Source organism: Bombus terrestris, chromosome 11 (assembly GCF_910591885.1).
Source record: "Bombus terrestris chromosome 11, iyBomTerr1.2, whole genome shotgun sequence".
Classification (NCBI taxonomy): domain Eukaryota; kingdom Metazoa; phylum Arthropoda; class Insecta; order Hymenoptera; family Apidae; genus Bombus; species Bombus terrestris.
In genome coordinates this window covers 8480020-8502075 of record NC_063279.1, presented here as the reverse complement: position 1 = coordinate 8502075, position 22056 = coordinate 8480020, and the positions used below count along the sequence as shown (strand labels likewise).

Below are 22056 nucleotides of genomic sequence, written 5' to 3'. Positions count from 1 at the left end.
TGCTATAACGTCGAGATATTTACAAGCTTCATTCGCTCCTTGCGAGTCTTACTACGCAGTCGTCGAAATTTTATTTTCCAATCTCGAGCTTCTTCCAACAGATAAAAACGCTTCTAATATTTGAAGCATCGATCGGATAGAAATTCGTTACCCAAAGAAACGTTCATTTAGAGTTGTCCTAATCGGAGAAGTTCGCGTGTTTTCTGATAATTAAGATTCAATCTCGATCGAAGAAACTTTAACAAGGAACAACAAGTTAACAAGTATAAATTTGCACGCAAATTTGTCAAATAAGAAACATCAATCTCACTCTACAAATTAGCAACGAGATAAGAAAATGCTCGACGAAACGTATTATTCACGGCAGAAGGAAAGATCATGCGAGTAATCATTTTCGTCCAGAGAAGAAAGAGAAATAGAAAAATATTCCAAGGACATTTCAATAAGAGTTTTCAATAAGTATTTAATAGCAAACATTCTTTGGATTTTACATGTGAGACTGAATACAGAACCAAGAGAATATGAAACAAGTGAGTAGCAACCTCGTGAAACTTTTCTGCTTTTCTTTCGTTGCTCGCGTTTCAATGTCCACTGTCCACGAGGGATTCAAAGGCAGTACATACATATATTTCACGCAACGATAGCGTTCTCATTTCTGTGTGTAACAAGTATCGTTCTTCTCTTTTTTCCCTCTTCTGTTTGAACGTCGAACGTTCAAACGCACACCGGAAATGGGTTTTCAAAACGCCGATTTCTCATACCGATGAAACGCGGCTCCTGCGACCGAACACCGGCGGGATCTTCCTAAAATTTCTTTAGTCGCTTTAGAACTTTTCGTTTTCTACGCGACGACGAATTTTCTATTCTCAATGCAGGAATTTATGATAACTGCGTAACGCGCAATTAAAATTAGCAACAAGCAAGTTGAATATAAACGCTGTAAGGATTAAACCCTGAAACTTTTGATCGCTGACTTTTTGAAAATACACGAAATTGTTGAAATTTTCCAGATTCTTTCATATTGTATGAGATTGCTCGATCAGATTAAAACGACCTTTCCCATTGAATATTTTATAGGATTCGCCGCTGGCAAACGCGCAAAAGGCTTTATGAAAATCCACCGCTGCAGATTTTCCTGCATCGATGTTCTTCCAATCGAATAACATACGAGCGGAATACCATTTCCTCTTTTTACCGTTGCCTTTATAAAAAAAAGATCGGCGGATCTTCTCTTTTGAAATGATCTACGACGATCGATAAACGAAACTTGGTAGTTCACTACTTGGTAGTTATAAATGACGATTCATAACTTGAACTAATTTCTTAGTCGATACATTCGTTCCAAAGTGAATTAGAGTAACGAACGAAGAAAACGAATTTCAGTAATTCAAGCGTTGTGTCATAAAATCGAACGTTTCTCTTCGCGGTATTTTTTTCTTCGCGACATTTTCGCGGTTAAATACTCCCAATTAATTATTTCTTCTTCTATCGCTAGAAAACATCATAACGAATATAAACCGAGATAACGAACTTCCTACTCTTTAGTTTATTTTTAACAAGCCGAAATTCTGTTGCTAAACTCGAATCGCTAAATTTCGATTCCGGTTCAACGAGCAACCCTCTCAAATTTCACTTACATTTCGAAATAAAAAGACCCCCTCGGTCGCGCGTATTTTCTAAATTGAAAATTATCGTTTCACCGTGAAAAGCTAACGTAAATTAGTCGGCGCGGATCAACACAATGAGAGGCGCAGACGGGAAATAATTGACCGAATCTGCGGGAATAATTGCTGTCGGAGTGTCAGGGCTATACAGTTCGCAGAGATTCAATATCATTGGAATAATAAAACAAGGTACTTACCAAGGACACGATGATCAACCGGTGTACAGACAACAGAAATATGCGCGGAAGCTGCGATTTATTATCATTTACTGCATTTTAATCGCGACTAGATCAACCGAACTGATTTAATTGATCTGCAGCCGCGATCGACCGATTCTCGTTTAGATAAGAAGCATTTTCGACGAAAGAAACGAGCATCTTACATTCACGGGGTATCCACGTGTTTTCATTAAGAGTAGTCGTTCATTTAATTTCATTGGTAATTGTAATAATTGTAGTTAATTAAATTCGTATTATCAGTCGCATTCGACTGTTTGTCAAACCATCGAATTTCTTTTTATTTTATTTTTCCGATTGCCTTTCCTAGTTCATTTCTCCGGCGATTTTATCTCGACAAAATTCGCAATGACTATCGAATTTGCTATGATATTATATCGGGTAAGTGCAGAATCTTGTTGCCCGTCGCAAAGTAGATACACATCAAGTATTAAAACACGTTTCTCTCTATTCTGACGAACGAGGCAAGTGAATTTATAGTTGCGCGCATCGCGATTCAATTTATTCATGATATTTTATCTTTTTACGGAAGAAACTTTTATGAATAATCGCCGAGTAATTTACGTATAATAGAATCGCGCGAATAATCTACGAATTATAGAATTCTACAAATAATTCACATGTAATAGAATCTCAGGAATAATCCATGGATACGTTTCAAATGTACGATATGTTCCAAATAATAGACAAATATTGGAATCTTGGAAATAATCTACGAACGATCTATGACAATCTGTTCGTAATAAAATCGTATGATCGTTTTACGAATAATCTGTAAATAATCTACGAATCTAATCCTATTAATCCTATTGATAATCTATCGTTTAAAGGCTTTTGCATGATAATACAATTTCTGTATAAAGTTTCTTATTTTTGTTTTGGCGTAAAAAAACGTAAAATTTCGAACTTACGTCGGAATCTCGTTGAATAAAAAGATTTGATGCGTGGAACAATCGTGCCTTGTTACGATAGAGATTTTTATCGGATTCGTTCAATTTAACTTTCTGAATTACGATATGAATCGTCTAATTTATTTTTTACGAAAGCATTCTCAGTAAATATATGTTAAACGTTTAATAGCAGTTGAACGTTCGACAATGGAAAAAGTGAGCGCAACAAACGACAATCAACCCTGGAATAGATCCCGTTGTTCTCAAGCATTTCCGGTTTATTGTTAGCAGTTCGAAAGCTACATTGATGCAAAGAAGTTCGGAATACTTGGCAAATAAGATACAGTTAACCCGTATGAAATCTCACGGACGCGACGGCATGGTAGTTCGGTTATTTTGATTAAAGTTTTACTACGTGAAATTTATTTTCTTATAGAAAGTAAAAACTTAGAAAGTAACGAGCAAATTGTGTGAACATTCGGTAGGGAAATATATTGCAATACTTACAATCATTAATTGAAACAAAATGAAAATAAGAGCAAGAAATTTACGATAACTTAATAAAATATTTCAATTTCAAATTCCAAATTCCGATTTGCTAACACGCAACTTTAAAAAATAAGCTTTTCAACAAGCAATCTTGCAAAGATTTAGATTTTTATATATAACATTAAATTTGTCAAATGTAATTTACGATATATTAACTTAATGCATCTTGCATAAAACTATCTGGAAACTATACTAAAAATAATTTCATAGAAAACATTTCATAGCAAAAATACTACCAAATCAAATATCTTCGCAAAAAAGTAACTGTTAGAGATGTCCTCTAGAAGCAACCGTTAATTCTTTAAAAGCAATCACTTTATTTTATCGATCTACATTTAATCCTAACCTAAGAAAACCAATAAGAATCGAGCAAAATCTGTTTCTATTCTATAACGATGTTTTGTTACAATGTCCTATGCAAACATCGATATGTTACGTTTACCTTCGTCCTGTTCGAGTATTTAAGTTTACGCGAGGAAGAAAATTTACTTCGCGAAGAATTATAAACAAGACTCCTTAAATTAGAAGCAGTAGAAAATAAGCAAAGAATCAGTAAAAAAGAAGCAGTATTTGAAAATATGTCACAACGGTCTAATAGTACATTCATAGAGGTCGTTAAAAGTGCATTCATACTTAAATGGCGTCTAAATCAAAATTTATATGCCTGCCAATATTCACATACCGATGCAAATCTTCAATTACTTCGTACCAATATGCTTTCTACGAATCATTTGCCATAACACGACTTAGTACAGTAACACGTTACGAAAAGTTTAATTAACGAAAGTTATAATGCTTGAAATGAAAACTAAGATATCTTTACAGTTGTTATTTTGCCGCGAATTATTTAGCGTCGTTACCAGATTTATATGAGATGTGTCAGATTTAAAGAGGCTGGGATTTGATGAGTCACCGTTTTGTCACACGAAGCTTCTGTCATTATTTCGTAGCCGAACCGAAGCATGAACACATAAACACCAAAACTGAGAAACTTTTTCGAACAAGAACTTTAAAAACTGCGAATCACGCGGCCGCGCATCGGCAACTGAACACTTCTAGTGATAGAAAACGTGACTCGAAGTGCGCGCGCAACCACTACCGGCATGATGGCGTTGCTGATGCTTCAACCCTTACCGCGCACACTCTGCGATTCGATTGGATTCAAATTGCTGTCATAAATATACGAATAACCAAAATCAAAAATTCTTAATTTTATACGCAATCTGTTAGAAAACTACAATATTTATCAATATCGTATTAACACCTTGATTGTCATAAGACTGGTAATACTAGAATTAATTAAAATATCTAAATTTAAGATATGGTCATAATTTCGTAAAAATTTGTAATATTTCTATTACAAATTTTGGGATTTTTAATATTATAGTAACAACTTAATTTAGTAAATGCATCATAAAATGCCTAAATAATTTTATTCTGTCAATAAGATATATATTATACATTATATATACGAATAACAATATATCGTATTGAAATATGTATGCAGCAACCAACATTTTAGCGCTGTAATATACGAAATTCAAACATATTAACCTGCCAAACATATTAGCAAACAACAACCAAATTGTATTTAATTGTCTCGATTATTTAAATGAAATTTATCGAGCACTTAGAAATGTACATGAAATAAAAGTTTTCGAAAAATAACGTAAATAATAATTTAACAAAGAGATAATGTTTAAATTTGTAGAACGTGTAGCTTGCTACTAACATTCACGCTTAATAACAGATCGGGTGTCAAGTCTTTAACGTCTTTAAGCTGCAGTTAAGTAGTATTATCGAGTCACAAGAATCTTTTTAACTGGCGCTGTTCGTATAAGGGCATGTGCTCGAGGGTGACAATTTAACTGCATAAATTTATATGTCGAGTCATTGTCGTTACTGTCAAATCTGGGCCGTTTGTCATTACAGGAACACGTGAAGCGTGCTACTAATAATCGCGTGAATAACGGCAATCTTTTTTCACAGCTGTATAAACAGATACACGTTTCAGCGTGTTCTTTATTAGATCCACGGTTCGATTGTTCGCATGACGCAATTGTGACCCTATATATAGTTTGGGATTAAGTTTATATACATAAATATTATACTATATATACTATATGTACTATACATAAGTATACAAATACCTACTTGTTACATATATTTGAAAATCTAACAAAATTTACTGTATTTAATATATTACATTCTAAGACATATGCGATGAGAACGAAATTACAAATTTATAATAAAATAACTAGCAAAGTAGAAGCAGTAAGAAGCGTTCAATTTATACTAAGCATCAATAGGTATATTAATACCTATAACCGGCAATGTACGTACTATGAAAATTGGATCAGTTTCCGGAACGCGATAAAAACAAGTACGGTAAAAATTGAGAGCATACTTGTAATTTGTTATTTAGCAACGTTTCACGGTCGAAATTTTATATTGCATGAAAATTGATCCCCGTTTTTTTATTTTTAGTTTAGTTAGTTTTTATTATATATGTATATATATATATATATATATATATATATATAAAGCAAAACATAGACACATAGAAACATAGAAAGAAATGAAGGAATCATAAATGAACAAGTGGAGATAGAGAGCGTGAAAGAACTTTCATAAGCATCGTTAGTTTATTAACAATGTTACACGCACAATCATACATAAAACAACCTTGATTATAGATATTATATGCCGCTCGTTTACAGAAACGAGTCCCGCTATATTATTTTAAGTCGTTATCTGTATGTCATGTCCGTGTTGTGTGTCGGTAAATCGTGTCGATTATACAAAACCGACGATATTACTTTACAAAACACAGAATAATTTAACTTATAAAAAAAAAAGAAAGAAAGAAGAGGGAGATATGAAAGACCGGAAGGAAGGCAGCGGAAGAAGTAGAAGGTAGTGGAAAGATAGAATAGAGAACATAAAGAAGTCACTAACGCGTCCCCCTCCACATATAAAAATTACAAATTACATTCAGACACGCTGGATCTTTAATATTATACATCTTATAAAAGTGTTTTCTTCCTCATCTTTTCCTTTTTTCTCCTTACAGTAAGGAACAAATTAATATCTACGTATCCTTCGTATCGTTGAAATTTACATGGTATTCTTCACTATCCGGTAAACGATTCTGCAATAAGAGTTCGAAGTTCACAGAATGGGAAAGGATATTATCGACAAATATCGTCTACGCATCGACACTAAAATTTTAATGCTTCTTCCTCCTTCTTTTATCATAAACTAATATTACCTTCTTTCTTCTAAGGCTCTTTTGTCTCTTTCCCTCTCTTTTGCTTTCGATTATTTAAAAAATCGATCGTACTGGAAAGATTAAGGGAATTGGTAGTTGACGATTTTTTTCTTTTTTACAATTGTATTTCGATATCGCGCGCTCGCGTATGTATATAGGTATTCGTATATAGGTAAATAGGTAAATAAGTATGTTTATGGGAGTGGGATAAAAGGATAGAGACAATGAAGATAGATGCAATGGAAGTTCATTCGTTCGCAAAATATTTTCGAAAATGTACCTTTCAATCTACAGAAATTTCTTCGTTTCATTTTAATTTCCTTGGTATGCAAAATCGTTACAAAACGCAGCAACGCTTAAACAGTAAAATCATAAGTAAAATATATAGTCGTTTCGTGTTGGCTCAATTTCAATTTATTTTTTACTTAATACACGAGACTCGACGGATCCCGTTGAAAGATGCTAATAAACCTTTCTTTTCCTCTTTCATTTTTTTTATTCGTCCACTGACTTCAAAAGTCATTGGAAATCAAGTTCTTCTTTTGCGCAGCTTAGAAGGACGCTTCCGTGGTAAAGAATACGAACGAGAAAAGTGAAACGAAGTATATATATGTATGTATATATGATATAATATCGTGATAGACGTGATGGACAAAAAGAAAGTATTATATTGGCTATATTCTCATGAATCGAATCGAAAGCATCTCGTCCCCTTTTCTCGTTCCTAGGTTGGTCCACGAAGAAGTGCTTCCCCGTAGTCGAAGAAGGTGGGAAGTCTATTTTTCTCTCTCTATTATAATATTTTGTCTCATTATGCATCACAATATTTCCTTCATTATGCTCTTAATTCGCTATTTGATAGCCAGATCGCACGCTAATTTTTTTTCGCCCGAAATTATCGTCCCCTCCCTTTAAACAACAGAATATCAAGTGATGTCAGGGTACGATAAATCGACGCTTTGTTTTTCTTCTTTTTCGTTTATTTTTTGAAGTAGTTAATCGAATTGACTAATTTTTTTCAAGCAAACTAATCGCGTCGATTAACAATTTTTGATCGATGGATCGACTCAATCTTTAAACGCTCTCGGAGATTCTCCTGGTATTCGCAGCACAGAAAGCTAAAGCGAAATCGTGAAAGATCAACGGGGCGTTTCGATTACGAACAACGGTTTAGAAAAATTTTTCCAATTTTATTTCAAGGGTGCATATATCACTGTAAAATGCGAAGAATTTTACTGTATCGTCTTTTTTTGTATACGTAAAAAATACATATAGCATTGATTTTTGCCATAAACAACAAAAATAAAGAACAAATTACGACTTTGCGTAATTGAAAACAAAAATAAAATATTCTTCTTTGGAAAAAAGATGTACATCAAAAAATTTGTACCGCCATCAATTCGAAATTTCTCTGATAAACAAAAACATACAAAACTTCTCATTTAATAGAAAGAGCGATTCTTTTGACAAATATACAATATATCATTTTCTTCAAATTTTACATTATGTGTTGATATGTTCCCTTACGAACTGGCAAGTTTCAACAACTTTTTTATAACGCCTTTCGGCGATGAGGCGCTGTTTGGTATTGTATCCGTTTTACCATCTGAAGTCAGATCTCGCAACGAATTAATCTCGATTGGCACAGAAAACTGCTTACAAGTGGAGGATACACACGAAACTGTAGTCAAACTTTCAATACGCAAAGCAGCGCTTTATAGTTTGAAACAAAAAAAAAGGAAAGAAATTATTAAAAAATTAAAAAATATCTCGTACTAAATGGAATCGAACGTCAAAACAGAAGACATGACGAATTTTCTAATTCCATGTATACATTCTAAAAAAATAAATATAATAATTACAGAAAATTATCATCACCCGTAGTAGCAATTAAGCGTTTCAGAAGAAATTTCGTTAGTTTCAACGATTACGATCCGTAAATCGAATCGCTGTGTTCTATAATGCTTCTGTTCTTCCTACAATGAATTTCTAGTTTTCTCTCATTTCTTTCTTATCGCTTTTTTGTATCCTTAAAGAAATAACTGATCGCGGTATCAATCTAGCAGTGTACTTTCGTTTACACGCATACACATTCTATACTTTGCATGTAAGTAATGCCTATTTTCCAAATGTATGAAATATACCCGGCCAGAAAATTATGTCGCAATTCTTGAGACATCACCTTAGGCTTAGGGTTTCATTAATTTTCCTTTATCTCCTCCGGATACTCGTGTCGTCGAGGCACATTATCGTTTCACTCACTCATTCGCTTCTATTATTTATCTCGCTCTCTTTCTCTCTCTCTCTCTCTCTTTCTCGTGCGCGTTTGCGCTCGCTCGCTCTCGCTCGCTCTCTCTCTCTCTCTCTCTCTCTCTCTCTCTCTCTCTCTCTTCCACGCAATTATACGCATTTCCGTGGTACCCTGACCCGCAATGCGATTTATCCTTACAGGAAATGAACTTTTTGTACTATCAATAACGTCGAATGCGCGGGCAAGGTATCGCAGTTATGCGCGGTTATCCATTGGCTTGTTATTGCATCGCTATATCGAATCGATGATTAATGCAGTATGCATACACTATTTCATACATGACATTTTTCACAGGGAAAATTTCACATTTTATTTGCATTTCACTTTCGATCCTATTGTTATATTCGATACTTTATAAATTAACAATAATTATAGTACGCATTAATCTTTCCAATGAGAAATACTGGAAAATAAGACAATATGTGGATAAATTCGTTTTTATCCCCAAATTTTCGAGACATAAATATAATTTATCTCTATCTAATATCTAATAATAATACTAGACCATTGGTAATCAACGAGATTCGTTTCTTTTGCAAATGAACGGGGATAAAAATCATCGCTGAACGAAATTGCGTATGCACACACAGATTCCTGTTACACGGGAATAATAATCGAACGCAAGATAAAAATTCGCACTGTCCGTCGATCGATGTTACAACGAACGTTTTCTCGCTTATTCTCTTGATTCATTGGAAAAGCAATAATTCTTTTTCGTATTCCACATTTTTCACAAACAGGATGATGATCCACGGTTAAAAATTGCATTGTTACGCAACATGTCTACCTTTTCTTTTTATTTCGTTTTCCTCTTTTTTCCAGTCTTACCTTCACTTTTCTTCTTTTCCTTTCTATTTTCTTTTTGATTCCTGATCGTATTCTCTTGACGGTATATATGTCCATATGCGATATTGTTGTTCTCTTTTCCGTTTAGTATAAATGTCTTATCCGGTGACGTCGACGCACGTAGACAATTTAAAAATTCAATACATACGAATATATAGTTTCGTTTAATACGAAATGCGTACTTAATGAGGATTTCCCTTAACGATTAATTTTACGCGTATTAATATGTGATGCTTATGAGTTTATAAGCTACCATACTAAAGGAAAAACATACACCACTGAAAGATTATATCGTTACTTTATCGCGATCGCCTTCATTATATTCGGATCGCCGAAAGCTACGTTTGCACTGTGCATACGTTCAATGGAGACACGATGTTCAAATTAAGCGAGTTACTTGACATTATATGTTAAACGTTACTCTTTTCACTTTCTTTTTCCTATTAGAAATGAATCATCCTTGCATACGGTCGCATTGCAATGAACATCGTTACACCGCCATTCCATATATAAATAGTGAAGCACATTAAAAACATAGCAGTAAGCTAAGTAATATGCAAATATTGGAAAACCTCCACTAATTCTATGCAAAGTATAGCTTGTAGGATACCATTCATTAAAACTAGGACTTATCGTTATTATAATTATAATTCAGTTGCTTTTCTCTTTTCTTTTTATTTCACAAATCTTTCTTCGTTTCTATCGATTTTTATGTGCAACATGGCTATGGGTTCTGCTGCATTTACTAACAAATTTGCTTTCTTCGATTGACCGAAAACAAATTTGTCCAGAACCATATTTCCGAATACTATATATTTATAGAAATGAAACTATTCTTATCAATAGTTATAATTTATGTACAATTTAACAATCTGGTTGTAATAACTTTTCTTTTTCTCTCTCTCTTTTTCCATCTTTTTCCCTTTCTCTTCTTTCCCTCTGTCTCGAATTTCAATGATATTAGATAAATTACGTCACAAAATTATATCGAACTCAACTTATTATGCCCTGCCGTGTCACATTTAATGATGAAAACAAGTCAAAATGATTTTTTCTTCTCTCTTCGCTGCGTAATACGTTTCTGCTTTGTACATGTATTTACGTATCAAACCATTTCAGACAGAATTTCTTCGAATGACTACTAATAACGCTAACCGTGCATCTCGTGCAATTTTGCCAAAATACTAGTTATCACTTCCACGCGCGCATTAATTCGCATAGACTGGTTAAAATTTATTTCAAAATGGATCAGAAATTGAAATAACTTTTACCAAATCTCCTCCACTTGACATATCGATAGTTCAATCAAGTAGATTGGCAAATTTCCCGATTATTTCTGCACGCAAGATACACGTGGACGTTCTTCATTTCTATTGAAAGGTATAATACGATTCCATGAATTCGTGCCGTTATCATTCGATTTATGTTCCTCGTTTTCATCCTTCCTTCATTTACGGCTACGAATTTTTATTCAAGAATATATTGTGTATGTATAATATATATATAATGTGTGCGTGTGCGTGCATGTGGTGTGGTGTGGTGTGGTGTGGTGTGGTGTGTGGTGTGTGTGTGTGTGTGTGTGTGTGTGTGTGTGTGTGTGTGTGTGTGTGTGTGTGTGTGTGTGTGTGTGCGCGCGCGTGCGTGCGCGCGCGCGCGCGTGTAAAAAATCATTTTTACTTGTTAAATCTTGGTGGCCTCCTCAATCGTGGTATCAATTCTGCCCTAACCGTTCTAGCATAATTTGGAGCAGCATACTGATCCGTTACGGCGATAGGACTTCGCAGGCTTTGTATGAACATTGGTGACTCTTGTAGTTGCCCTACACCCGCTTGATACTGATACTGATTATTCGCTATATCCGCAGTTGGATAATGATTAGGTTGCACGAATTGAGGAGGATTGTCGTATTGCGGATACGGAATAGAACTCTCTGCAGAAAATTGAGGGATTACTGGGTTCACATTCACTGGTGTAGTTGCAAAACTGCCAGGATCATATGTTTGATATTGATTCAGCTGTCCAATTTGCGTTGTACTGAATGGAGGTGATTGAGGAAACTGTGATGTATCAGGAAATAGCACACTTGCAACGGTTGGCTGAGGGAAGCTTTCCGGTCTGGCATAAGGTGACATATTCGCCGTGACATTGCTTAAATTTTGAACATTTGGAATACCAGCGATCTGTGATGTGCCATAGCTATGGAAGGTTTGCCTACTATGATCAAGATCCTTCACACCACTTTGCAGAGAACTCGCCACATTCAGTTTCGATTTGGAGTTTGGACCACCAATATCATTATGCTTAGTTCTCGCTTCTGTGACAAAAGGATGGCGAACATTCACAATGCTCTGTGGAGCACGCAGTGGTGGAAAATTGATCGGTGTCATCTTCGACGCAGGATTCTGTTGCTCCAATGCTTTCCTAGCTACGGCAAATGCGGTGTTATCGTTCCGTGACGCTGGCCGAGATTGATGTGTACTGGAAGCAGTTCCATGGTTTTCCCTGTGCAACGTTTGAACCGACGACTGGTTTACGAACCTCGATGATAAGTTGTTCATAGTTGTGCTATTCCTTGTTTTGTAATCCTGATTGTTTACAGATGATTCTTTATATTCGGATTGTATTTGATAATTCTTCATTTTCGAATCAATTTCACTGGAAAACTTTTTAGCGGAGTAGTCTTTGGACTTAGATGTACTTTCGTGAGAAACATTACCACCAACACTTGTTGCAGTAACACCTCTTACACTACTGAAAGTAGAACTAGATTGATTTGCGGTTACGATTGATGTATTCTTTGTTAGTTGTTCATTAGATTTTAAATTCTCGTTGTTTCCACTATTCTTTTTTATAGATGAATTCATTCTATTTGAAGAAACTGTAACAGTTGAAGTTGTGGTGATTGTACTCAATGTAGCATCTTTATTCCCCATTGCAGTGTTTACTGCTCTGACGGATGGCTTTGATAATCTACTTTTGTTCCCCACGTGATCGAGCTTTTGACTTTTACTCTTATCCGCTACTTGATTGTTTGATAAAATTTTGGAATCTGCACTGCTATTTTGATTTTTGGACAGTAAATTATTATGTGATTTACAATTGATAGTGACAGCTGGCAGGAACAAAGCGCTGGCTCACTTTTTGGTCATGATTTTAAGATATTCCAGAGCGTTTTGAGCAGCACTAGCTTGAGCATCTTTACTAGTAACACCACAACCATAGCAAACTGCTACTGGCAAGGTAGACAACTGCACAAGGCACTGGTATTTACCTGTAATAAGGAGCGAAACATTCATCTAATCCAATCCATATATATTTACATATAATGGAAATAATAATCAAAACATTACTTTTAATTAATAATTCTTCAATTAATGCTCTAATTATAATGAACAATATGAAAGAAAGCAACACAAGTATTAGAACATTCAAATAAATGAAATATGATATAGCTGATATATGAAGATAATTGGTAAACTTAAAAATTTTGAACATTTAGATAAGATACAGGACTATTTTAAGAAAGATATATGAATAATACCTAAATATAGATTACAGATAATTGTGATGTATAATAATTATGTCACAGGTTATACACATGTTTTATAGAGTTCTTTTTTTGTAAGAGGTGCATATTGATAAAAATTATGGCTGGAATAAAATCTGCTAAAAGTGCTTTACGTAAAAAAATGAAAGATATTATTACACAACTTAATACTGAAGAGAAACAAAGACAATCAATGAAGGTATTTGATAAAGTAAGTATATTAAAGAAATAATCAAGGTATTCATAATATAAAGAAGAGGTTATGTTATATCTTTATCTGAAACTCTTTATGACAAATATATTTCTGCATGCACAGCTATGTTCTCTACCACAGTTTCGAGAAAGCACAAGAATTTCCTTATATCTAAGCACAAAAGATGAAATTGACACAATTGAAATATTAAAATATATATTTGAAAGAAAAAAAGTCGTATTCGTTCCTAGGTATAAAGGAAAAGAAATGGAAATGGTTAAACTACTTTCAATGCAAGATTATGAAACACTACCATTAACCAAATGGAATATTAAACAACCAAATGTTAATGAACTTAGAGAAAACGCATTACAAACTGGTAAAACCTGAAATAATTAATGCATACAATCATGCTCCATTTTAGATTATAATATTATTGATATTTTCTAAATTCATTAAAACTAACAAGATACAAAATTTAATATTTTATAAAATTATATATTTTAGGAGGATTAGATTTAATACTTATACCAGGTGTTGCATTTACTGCTAATGGTAAGTAAGTTTAGTTTGTATAGATTATTTGAAAAAGCTTTAATTTTTAAAAATTACAATAATATGTATTATCAATTAGGAAAACGTTTGGGACATGGAATGGGTTATTATGATAAATTTTTGGACTTATGTTTAAAGAAACAACAAAAAATACCGCACTTAATTGCACTAGCATTTAATGAACAAATATGTGAAGATATTCCTACATCTGAAAATGATATACTTTTGGATCTTGTACTTACAGAAAAATAATTTATTATGAGAAAATTTACGTTTTGTAATTCATGTTCTTAATTTAACTATATTTTCTAATAAATAAGTTAAATATAAAAATATATTAACTAATATAAATTGATGAAATTTGATTTAACAAAAAGAAAAATGAATAACTTACCACTGATAGACTTTTCCTCAATATCAACATAAGTTACTTCAAATTGCTGCTCTGAAGCAATTTCTTGCAAGAACTGTACCAAATTTACATCACCATCATTCAAATATGCATTCTATAACAAAAAGAAACAATGAAGCAAATTTAATGAAATTAAAAAATCTAATCAAATTGCTTTTTTATTTTTATACTTTGAAACAAAGTAAAACCAATGGGATTGAATTAGTTGTATTACAAACCTGTAATTCAAAAAGTTTAACACCAGTGGATGACTTCAGACTTTTATGAAATTGTGAAACCTTAAGGCTATGAATAGTAGTTAATGTTGAAATTTTGCTACCTTTCAAATCAGCATAACGGGCACTCACATTTGCATTTCTTTGTAAAACCTATAACGGACAATTAATATATGTAAGAATTTAATTAAATGCGTATCATTGAAGAAAGTTCTCCAATAACTGCACATATATTAAGAGTAAAATGAAGTGGAAATGATCCAAGCATGTTATTGTTAAAAACATGCTGTTGTGTAAATGACTTACGATACAAATACACATATAAAATGTGTAATTGAAATATTAATAATTATCCGTTATAGATTCAAGGTGATCAGGAAGGTAGCTCATATTTTATAATACTGTTTCCAGTGCCAAATCACTTCCACTTCACTAAACATACACACACATACACAACAAAAACAATACACATACAATTACACAACTTATATAAACAATATTTTAATATTATTGCATCATACCAAATGTATAAAAAATATATAAAATTATACTTTATAATTTTATAATAAATTTATTTTATATATACATAAGCAAACAAAATAGTCTTACCTCATCTTCATCTATATTAGAGCTTTCTGTGTTCATATAATGTAAGGCTTGCCACATTTTGTGAGCTGCATGCCTTTTTGCAACTTTCTTACTTTTTCCTTGGCCATGTTCCCGATATTTTAAAACAGAACAGACAATTGTGAATTGCCTCTCATGTGGCAAGCCTTCTTCATTTTCTATTGTATATTTTGGTGGAGGCCAGTGACGTGACATGCACATTTCTTGTAATGCTCCAATTGGATTTGTAATTATTTTTTCTTCTCCATATCCAGATAATTCTTGTAAGTTCTCAGAACTGTATAAAATAAACTAAATTAAACACATAAATATATAAAAAATTATATACAAAAATATATGTTTGTTAATATATATTTGTTACTCTGATAGATTATTTGGAAGTGGAGAATCTGGTGATTCACTATTTAGTCTACACAGTTTATCCAATACAGCCCTTGCAGCAGCATGCTTTGCCTCCTTTTTTGATTTTCCAGTCCCCATTGCTGAAACAATTGGATCTACTTCAATCATCAGATACTTATCATTTTACACTTTTGTTCAATGTAAATGTGTAATTAATTTCTATATAAAAGTAAATTTATAATACTACACTAAATAATACTAAAGTAAATAAAACAAACATTAACTTGACCTCTATTGAAACTATGTGTTCAACTCAAAGTTATAGTTTACTTATATTTAATGATTATGACTTATATTTAAGTAAAAATATATATTATAATGCTAGTTTCAATTGCTATCTTAGAATGAATGTATCCTAATTTAAATCAATGAGTTGAAAAATAAATATTGCATTATCAAAATTAGATACAAACCAACAACATCAGCAACAGTAACACGGTAACGAAAAATAGGCTCATGGATAGCACCCTCTACTTGTATTAACTCATACTTTGGTGTCGTGCCCCTACGAGAAAGCAATTCCTGAAGAATAGAAATTGGTGTTTTGTTGGACAATGATTTCATCTCCAATTGAGCGGCCTCACTTATTGTACGTTTTCCTATCATCAAACTGTGTATTGTTGATCGGATTCGATTACGCCGACTAACATTATTTGAGTGATTAGGAATCCCACCTACAGTGGCCATCATATTAGGCCCAACCTGTTGCGGTTGATGTATTTCCTCCATTTCTGCAATCTATAAAATACAATATATTTTTATATATATAATCTTTAATAAAAGTTCGATTTAAAAAGTATAATAAGTAATAAAATCATATCTTTTATTCATAACATATTACAATTATCAAACATGAAATTATGTATTCATTCAATTATACAGTTTCCTTTTAAACATTACTTATTATCATTCCATTAAGTTCTATATCATAAACTTCATATTATTAAACAAACAATTAAAGGGTTTTAGATTAATGAAAGATGTCAAGCATTGGAAATCATCCAAATTATTTTTATTTACTAAATGTTCAAATCAATAACCCTTATTGTAAAGTCATAACATAAGGAGATTTTCTTTGTGAAAAAGCAAACTTTCTGATAATATGTCATATCATATTATTAATATATATTTTGTTCATTTATCCTTTATATAATAACCTTACAATCAACGAAAAATAAAATAATAAGTTATTACTAACGTGTGAATCCATATTGATATTTTAGTAAGGTACTTAACGACGAGCACAAGATCTATGCAGTATAAAACGGTAGGAAAACCGGCTGGCGGCCATGACTGTTATAAAATTCATTGATTAGTTCTAGTATGTAAAGCATTGAAAATTCAATAACGAAATACGAAGGTTAAACTTTATTGCGATTTCACCGAGAACGGAGCCAATGACGACTTTCATCACTGACAGGGTTCTATTTAAAACGATGATAAAGAAGAGCATAGAGTAATCGGTCACAGTATCGTCCGCTACACAAAATCTAAAAAGTCACTACCTTTACTCACAATTTTCAAACGTTCTATATATATTAACTGGCTCCTTAACAGGCCAATTCCTATACGAAAAGCGAATCCCGCTTTTTGTGACCGATCCAAGTCTCACAAAAAGCTTGATCCGTTTGACGACAGAAAAATGGTTTACTGACTACCGGAGAATCTTCCTCGTTTCTGATTCTGTCGCAGTATGCAATCTGAACAGTTTTTATAGACGCAGGAAGCACGCGCATCTTTCTGCGCAGGTGCATACTGGTGTGGTTTTATAGAAACAAATGCACGTTTTGCCGTATTTAAAATACAATAAATTCTTTTTATCTAGAATATAAAATTACTAGAATATCTCTCTTTCAACTGTATAATATAATATAATACATAACATATATAAGAGGAGATATAATAAACAAACAAAACATACTATTCCAATGAAAGATATAATGAATCTTTCTTTTTCCGAAATTCCCATTAATAACTTTTTAATTCGATATTTATTGTAATTTGAGCTTATATATGATTTAAATATAATAGTTTCATATATTTTAGTACGTTTTATTAATACAATGCAAATTCAATAACAAAATTCTTTGAAGTTTGATTCAAATGTCCTTATAAATAATAATTCATAAGTTTGGTAAATTACATTTAATATACTATGAGGTAAAAACAAAAATCTGAACATTATACAACAATCTGTAGGGACACTGAATCTACAATATTATTTATGTTTGAATTGGCGCAATTTTGAGAAATACACCGCCATTTTCAATTTTCACTATCGTTTCTTGGCAACACCGGATGTTGGTATGTTTCGCATTTGTATACTTGTATCATCACTTCCGGCTGTTACCCGCTGAAACGGTCTAAGGATTGTACGCCATTATTGCATACGGACGCTACACTGCACTATTCCAAACATTTTGACCGGTTTTTGCTACATTTATCCTATTCATTCATAGTTGAAGATCTATAATGAGTGATATCGAGGTAAATATTACATTTGTCTTTTTTAAATATTACTTTTACGTGTAATTTTATACATATTGTGACCGTAACGACATGCGGCTGATCACAGCCATTATCGATCCATCAACGTTCAACTATGTTTCACATTTATATTACCAGTTTAATGCTCTTATTTTACTCTTAAACCATTAAAAATTTGCAGATTTATTGATAGTGGTGTCATTAACCTTTTTATTTTTATAAAATATATTTGTTGATCCAACTAATTTATTGCAATTCTGTTTTAACTATAATTTAGAAGGTTAAGCGTTTGAATCTCCATGATTATTAAAATTAACAATATTCGAAAATTCAAAATATGTTCAATTAATTTACAATATTAATTATTTTTTTATTTCATTTCTATATAACATTCTTGAATTTATAGTTTAAAAAGTAAAAGAAACATAAATAAATTAAAATACTTGTAGAGAACTAAAATTATATTCTTTATTCCAGCGGAGTGGTAGTCGTAGTGCAAGTCCTAGAAGACCAAGAACAGCAGATGGAGGTTTAAGAGACTCACGTTCACATTCAAGATCACGTAAATCACGGGAACGTAAAGAATCTCACCGACCAGTGAAAGAATATTCACGATCACGAAGCCGTTCAGTTTCAAGAGGAAGAAAGTCATATCGCAGTAGCAAATATGCTAGTGCTGGTCACCGTGGTAGTAGTCGCAGTCGTAGTCGTTCTCCTTATAGGGGTGGTCGATATTCTCGAAGCAGGTCTCGATCATACTCTCGTTCCCGTTACTCTCGTGAACATGATAGGAACATTTATCGTTCACACTCTCGGAGCCCCATGTCATCTAGACGACGTCATGTTGGAAACAGAGATAATCCATGTCCTTCCAGATGCTTGGGTGTATTTGGGCTTTCCATTTTTACAACTGAACAACAAATACATCACATTTTTTCCAAATATGGACCTGTTGAACGTGTACAAGTTGTAATTGATGCAAAGGTACTTGAATATTAACATTTTATAAACTATAATATAATATTTACATACTAACATACGTTAATTGCTGAAAGATCTAACATTAATGTTCACATATACATACAACCCCGTAACTATTAAAAAAAGAAAAGGGGAATAGTAATTATACCAGAGATTTAGAACGTTCATGCATTAAGTTTGCGTAAAACGTTAAAGGCCTCTGGTCACATTTTATTTTATCTAAAAACCAAACAGAACAAAATTTTGTATATATTTATTTTTCATATTTTTATTAAAAATCGTATAACATATTGATGCATAAATATTTATATTTTAGACTGGACGATCGAGAGGATTCTGTTTCGTATATTTTGAATCATCTGAAGATGCTAAAGTAGCAAAAGAACAGTGCACAGGGATGGATATTGATGGTCGAAGAATAAGGGTAGATTTTTCAATTACACAAAGAGCTCACACACCAACTCCAGGAATTTACATGGGAAAACCTACACATTTACATGATAGAGGATGGGATGGACCCAGAAGACGAGAGTGAGTTTGTATTTTTTTAAGATATAATTCCTAAATGAAACTTACAAAAAAACAGAAAGACTATTATTTTTCTTTCATTAAACAGTAGTTACAGAGGAAGTTATCGACGTTCACCTAGCCCATACTACAATCGCCGTCGCTCACGCTACGATAGATCTCGATCACGCTCTTATTCACCACGTAAGTTTACTTTTTGTTCTGTCACACGACCTAATATAAGCAGTCTACATGGATATGTGTCTCCTTTAAAAATATTTACATAGCATTTAATCAATTAAGATAATTAGATCTAACAAAATACAAAAATTCATTGATTTAATATTGTATAATTCGCCAGGATTCGCATTTATGAACCTAAAAATACATTAAATTATAAAAATACTTTAAACTTATTCATAAAAGATTAAATTAAATGTCAATTATATATGCTATTATATACATATATAGTATATAATATTGAATTTATTGTAAAATTTTAAATAATATTAAAATATTTATCAACTATGAAATCTAATGTTTTACTTGAGTTTATTTTAGTTTAAATTATTTTCAGAATTTTCAGAACTATTAATATACAAAACATTAACATATTTTAAAGAGTTGCATGCAATAAAATTTCACTGTTTGAAGTGCTTTCTCACAAAGATTAGCTTTTTTTGACTAAACTGAAGATACTAAACAGTGTTAATATATTTCTCCTATTCAGTGTTGTATATATATATATAGCTATATTTTAATGAATGAAAAACTGTATATTTACATATACAGAATACACATTTGAACACAATTGTAAGTGATTTTGAAATTTATATAATAATTCACTTATAACTGAAGTTCTTAATTTAGATTCATATTTTCGTAGACCGCTTATATTTACTTCAAGAAAAATGTTTAAGTACAAATAAGTAGTTAAATTAGCAAGAATGGAAGACAGGAGCATCAAGGAATGCATCCGATAAATCGTACGGTAGTAACTAAGTGTAACCCGTAACATGGGTCAAACAATCATAGTTTTTGTTGCTTAATGAATTTCAGGTCGATATTAAGTGACACGAGTGTGATGCGAGAGGCCAGGTGTTTGGGAGACCATTTGTGTGACTTGACCCTTTGACCTCAAATTTCTTCTAACAATACTGTACCGGGTCAAAAAATGCAAACGCTACATTCTTACTACTATTCTTACCTTACCTAGTTCTGCATTATATGCAATTAATATACGGCATTTAAATTACGATCGTACAATATCAGTTAATCAAATAATCTAATATGCAAGGAAGTGTAGTATATTCTTTGCATGAAAGAGTAAGGTTAGAATGGACGCAAACAAAACCTTATTTTCACAATGTTTCATTTCCTAAGAAATTGTTATGAAGATAAGGTTTACGTATTATAATATGATGCTAATATGTGAAGGTTGGAATATAATTGTTTCTATCTTTCTTTGATTTCAATTTAATTTCAATTTTGCTTAAAAATTATATTCCAGCCATTCTGTTTTTTTAATATAACTGCTAAAACGTGTTACAAATCAGGAAAAAATGTGGTATTGCTAAATGTTTATATAAAAAAGAAAAGTATAAAAATATGGAAAGACCGAAAGACATACAGAAAAGAATGAAACAAAACAAAAATAAAATTAAAAATAGAAGTAAGTTCTCTAACCTGTTTGTTTGTTTATAAGGTTTTGAATCAAGAGGTATTGGATGATAGAGGGAAGTTTGAAGTTTCACTCTGAAAAAATGAAAGTTTTGAAAAGTTGAAGACAAGATATCTGAAGATGTTTGTCTTGCTCGAATTTCGAAGATCCGAAGGTTTTTCGCGCTTGTGACAAAGAATATGATCCGAATCGCATTCCTTACCGGCTGAGAAGTCTCAAGCCTAGAAGAACTGCAAGCCTCAAGACAGTAAGAAATCGTTGATCGTCAGGCCCCCGACCTGGACAAGCCAGTGGTTGGGGGTGAAACTGGTCGAACGTTTCAGAAAATGTTCAAGAAGCATCGAAATCTTTTATGAGTAGGGAAGAGCGTAAGCTGCTCCAAGGTTTATACCGATCATATTCTTTATCAGTTGATTTGGTTAAATAATATATCCGTAAATAGGTGTTATATAATAAATAAACATATATACCTTCGCCCTTATTCCCTCCACCATCCTAAAACCTCCTATTTATCCTTAAGGGTAACATCCTATTGTTTTCACTTTGTATAGGAATAAGCAGCGGCAATTCGAATTGAAACAATTAATAAATAGTGTTTTTTTAATATAAATTATTTACCTATCATTTATTACCTACAAAACCATAAATAGTTACGGCAATTAGTAATCCCCAAAAATTTTTT

General features: G+C 32.5%; 4 protein-coding genes across 17 annotated transcripts in view; 2 read left to right on the top strand and 2 right to left on the bottom strand.

The window, feature by feature from the left end:
• LOC100645019 (calcitonin gene-related peptide type 1 receptor) overlaps positions 1-4396 on the bottom strand; it is a 164222-nt gene extending 159826 nt beyond the window's left edge. The window contains exons 1-2 of one of the 5 annotated variants that reach the window (XM_048410146.1): positions 4200-4396; positions 1862-1912 (exon numbers count right to left, since the gene is read on the bottom strand). The gene's annotated coding sequence lies outside the window, so the exon portion shown is untranslated. Of the gene's footprint in view, positions 1-1861; positions 3315-4021 lie in introns of those variants that run through there. The other 4 variants (XM_048410151.1, XM_048410145.1, XM_048410147.1 and 1 more) reach the window with 4 other exon arrangements.
• Positions 4397-12777: 8381 nt separating this feature from the next.
• Positions 12778-17435, bottom strand: LOC100644688 (interferon-inducible double-stranded RNA-dependent protein kinase activator A homolog). Of its 5 annotated transcripts, none has more exons than XM_012313774.3 (8): positions 17234-17435; positions 16917-17011; positions 16132-16456; positions 15678-15798; positions 15299-15593; positions 14693-14842; positions 14457-14568; positions 12778-13038 (listed from the first exon to the last, which is right to left on the bottom strand). In XM_012313774.3, exons 2-8 carry the CDS (start codon positions 16926-16928, stop codon positions 12902-12904), a joined length of 1152 nt encoding a protein of 383 aa, XP_012169164.1. In that variant the 5' UTR covers positions 16929-17011; positions 17234-17435; the 3' UTR covers positions 12778-12901. The 5 variants fall into 5 exon arrangements, with proteins under 5 accessions (XP_012169164.1, XP_003398995.1, XP_012169166.1 ...); XM_003398947.4 differs by having other exon boundaries at positions 15678-15813; positions 17234-17434; XM_012313776.3 differs by lacking the exon at positions 14693-14842 and having other exon boundaries at positions 15678-15813.
• Positions 13368-14567, top strand: LOC100645802 (5-formyltetrahydrofolate cyclo-ligase). The gene is made up of 4 exons (XM_003398956.4): positions 13368-13525; positions 13631-13886; positions 14015-14062; positions 14142-14567. Exons 1-4 carry the CDS (start codon positions 13415-13417, stop codon positions 14312-14314), a joined length of 588 nt encoding a protein of 195 aa, XP_003399004.1. The 5' UTR covers positions 13368-13414; the 3' UTR covers positions 14315-14567.
• Positions 17436-18049: 614 nt separating the features above from the next.
• On the top strand, positions 18050-21984 carry LOC100646189 (transformer-2 protein homolog beta). Of its 6 annotated transcripts, none has more exons than XM_048410202.1 (5): positions 18050-18205; positions 18683-19189; positions 19503-19717; positions 19806-19897; positions 21399-21984. In XM_048410202.1, exons 1-5 carry the CDS (start codon positions 18191-18193, stop codon positions 21422-21424), a joined length of 855 nt encoding a protein of 284 aa, XP_048266159.1. In that variant the 5' UTR covers positions 18050-18190; the 3' UTR covers positions 21425-21984. The 6 variants fall into 6 exon arrangements, with proteins under 6 accessions (XP_048266159.1, XP_048266160.1, XP_012169168.1 ...); XM_048410203.1 differs by having other exon boundaries at positions 20753-21984; XM_012313778.3 differs by having other exon boundaries at positions 19803-19897.
• The last annotated feature ends 72 nt before the right edge of the window (positions 21985-22056 follow it).